Source organism: Echinops telfairi, unplaced genomic scaffold (assembly GCF_000313985.2).
Source record: "Echinops telfairi isolate 266 unplaced genomic scaffold, ASM31398v2 ScPeMD7_7420;HRSCAF=8458, whole genome shotgun sequence".
NCBI lineage: Eukaryota > Metazoa > Chordata > Mammalia > Afrosoricida > Tenrecidae > Echinops > Echinops telfairi.
In genome coordinates, this window is record NW_022111320.1 from 6,104,629 (window position 1) to 6,107,600 (window position 2,972).

At 32.9% G+C, this 2,972-nt stretch overlaps 1 protein-coding gene across 1 annotated transcript in view; it reads right to left on the reverse strand.

Moving 5' to 3' along the window:
* The window catches only part of IFT80 (intraflagellar transport 80), a 183,342-nt gene that overhangs the window by 61,549 nt on the left and 118,821 nt on the right, over positions 1-2,972 (reverse strand). The window contains exon 10 of the mRNA XM_004704111.2: positions 1,051-1,169. Within this exon, the coding sequence (XP_004704168.1) occupies positions 1,051-1,169 (119 nt within the window). The remainder of the gene's footprint in view (positions 1-1,050; positions 1,170-2,972) is intronic.

Below are 2,972 nucleotides of genomic sequence, written 5' to 3' on the forward strand. Positions count from 1 at the left end.
CCTATCCACTCTCCCTCTACCCTCCCAGTATAGCCACTCACACCACTGGTCCTGAAGGGATCATCCGCCCTGGATTCACTGTGTTTCCAGTTCCTATCTGTACCAGTGTGCATCCTCTGACAACCATATGGTCAACGCTTATGCCAACCAGTCCAACGCTTACCTGACAGCGCCACCAGGGTTCCTCGAACATATAGTTATACCAGTTGTTAAACTTGGATACTTCTGTGTTAGAAATGATTCAATACAAGATGATGGTTTTAAATTTATTTGTTCATTATTCAAAAATATTTATTAAGTACCTATTACATGTTGGGCACTGTGCCTGGAAAATAATATGGTCTCTATTCTCAACTTTATATTCGGTGATTAAACTATAATCTATTATTATAAATAAAAGCACAAAATCAAATTGAAAAGGCTTACCTATTCACAGTTCTTGAAAATGTCAGTTATTTCTTGGCTTTTCTAAAGTTTTGAAGAAACATGTAATAGAGCCAGTTTGTGCTGATTGCTAAATTTTTAGGAATTTTGTAACCTGATATAGTCTTGTAATTATATTAACTCACATGAGGTGAATTACATTGAAAGACATTAGATTCGAAAGACTCATTACTTCTAAATTACTTCATTACATCCTCCTATTATCATGCCATTGAAAATATTTGGATCAGCATTAATATTATACACTGGTTTACTACTTTGCATCTCTTTCCAAACCCACTCTCAGGGACATCACCGTGGTAATATGGATTCACAAAACTCAGAAAATTGAAAAAAAAAATCACGTTTGTCTCTGTCTAGAAAACCAGTTAATAAACATTGACCAGTACACCTTTAAAATAGAAAATACACTTTTAAGCAGTTGTAGGTGCAACATTCTTGAATGTATTGAAACATTCCTATCTTATAATACAGTCTCCTGAGTATGTCTCCTTTTAAATGTACCTTCCTCATAAATTTAAAACAAAGTATATTGAAAGGAAAATTGGAAAATAAATTCTTCGCCATAAACCAATACTGTATTTTTAAGAAATGCAAGACACTTACGAGAACACGTAACACTGGAGAGACGTAGAAACAACTAAGTGTGCATAGTTCAGAGAGGCTTTAATGACTCTGTCTCGGAATTCCAGTAAATCCACGGCATCATTAAGAACATTACGAACCTAAGCAAGGAAAAATGAAATGATCAACATACAACATTGTTTAAATCAAAATTTTAAATGGTATTTAAATAAGTTAGCAACATCCAGAAAAAACATAAATCCATTCTTAATTAGTCATATAGAAACAGCGCATATGATGGTATATTTGTGCATAATAATCAACCTCTTAGAAATAAGAAAGGGCCTACAGGATTGCTGAACTGCAAGGCAAGCTGCATGATATATCAGTGTAGATTAGTATAAAAACTTCTATAGTCCAAAGAGTATGACAAAGGGGATTTCGAAAGAGATTATGTGATTTCTTTTGCGTCAGATATTAATTTAACTTTAAGCTCTAAACAGCTACAATGACTTAAAAAGTCAAAAGTAGAATAGGCACTATTAGTAAAGAAATCAATTGCAAAGTGCAGAAGCCAAGCTGCACTGAGGGAGTAAAGTAGTTCCATATGCAAAACCACGGACAGAGCATAGGAGTGTCACAAAGCCACACGGCAACCAGCAAGGGAAGTTCGCCTACGATAACTGAAACTGTTCTAAAAGTTCATAGCAGAATAAAGAGTTGCAATTTTTTTTTTACATTTGGCAGTATAGACCAAAAGTCTTGAAGTTGATGGACACTCTACAACAAATTAAGAAAAATGTTGGGCAAATTAAATTTATCAGTTTCCTGGTCCAAACCAGAATAGGTAAGGCAGGTCAATATGGTGAAAATTAGAGGAGGGTAATTTAATATACCAAAGAGTTAATGTTTACGTTCTCAAAACATTGTGTTTCTGAGGCTCAAAATTTTATCATTTGTCTAAATATAGTATTATAATTATAGTATTAATTAAGAATGCAAGCATATGTAAAGAGAGAAATAGGACAAAGTCAAACTTTGGGGCTTTCAAAGTTTTGCAAGATCAATATTTTTTTTTCAGTGTCTTCTTCCTTTTTCCAATTTTTAAACACATGGTTCTAAATTGTTAAATAAATGGTGGTTAGATTATCTAACCACCATTAATTTGATCAATTTCAAAGCACTATGTTCAAATAAATTAAAAATGCACTCTTCAGACTACAAACTGTTATGTTTGAAGCGCCCTGTAAAATGTTTCATACTTACCTCCTAACCAATTTCTATGCATAACAGACACTTCCACTTGGTAGATTGAAAGATGCCCAAGTACACGCCTGGAGACACAGGCATGTAAACACTGAGAGAATGCAATGATGGATAAAAGTGCCTACTAACCAAGATTATTGTAAACATGCCATTGCATTTTTGACCCACAATTTTCTCATCTATAACATGGATAAAAATAATACTTGCCATATACTCAAAGATGTTTGTGAAGACTAAATGGGATAAATTATATGAAAATATTTGTGTTTGGCATACTGTAGACACCAGGTAAGTAGATATCAACTTTTTAATACCTTTAAGTAATTCAAACTCCAAATTTAAGAATATAAAAAATAGGTGTGAAAGTATTCCAGATCAAACCTCAAAGTTAACAGTTTGAAGTCTACTGCTTCAGACCCCATAGAATTTATATACATTCTATTATATAAGCACTATATGTGCAAGATTTTACCAAAATGGGCATGTTATATATGCAATTTTCCCCAACTTGTTTCTTCATTTAACATGTATCTTTATCATCTTTCCATGTGTATTGTGTTCATTTTCATGGTTGCATAATGTTCCACTAATTAATAGATACTTAGGTTGATTCTAGCTTTTCCTATTATGAATATTTTTGCAATAAATGTCTTTCTGGAATTGTACAAGTATTCCTATAGAATATATTTTGAGTTCTG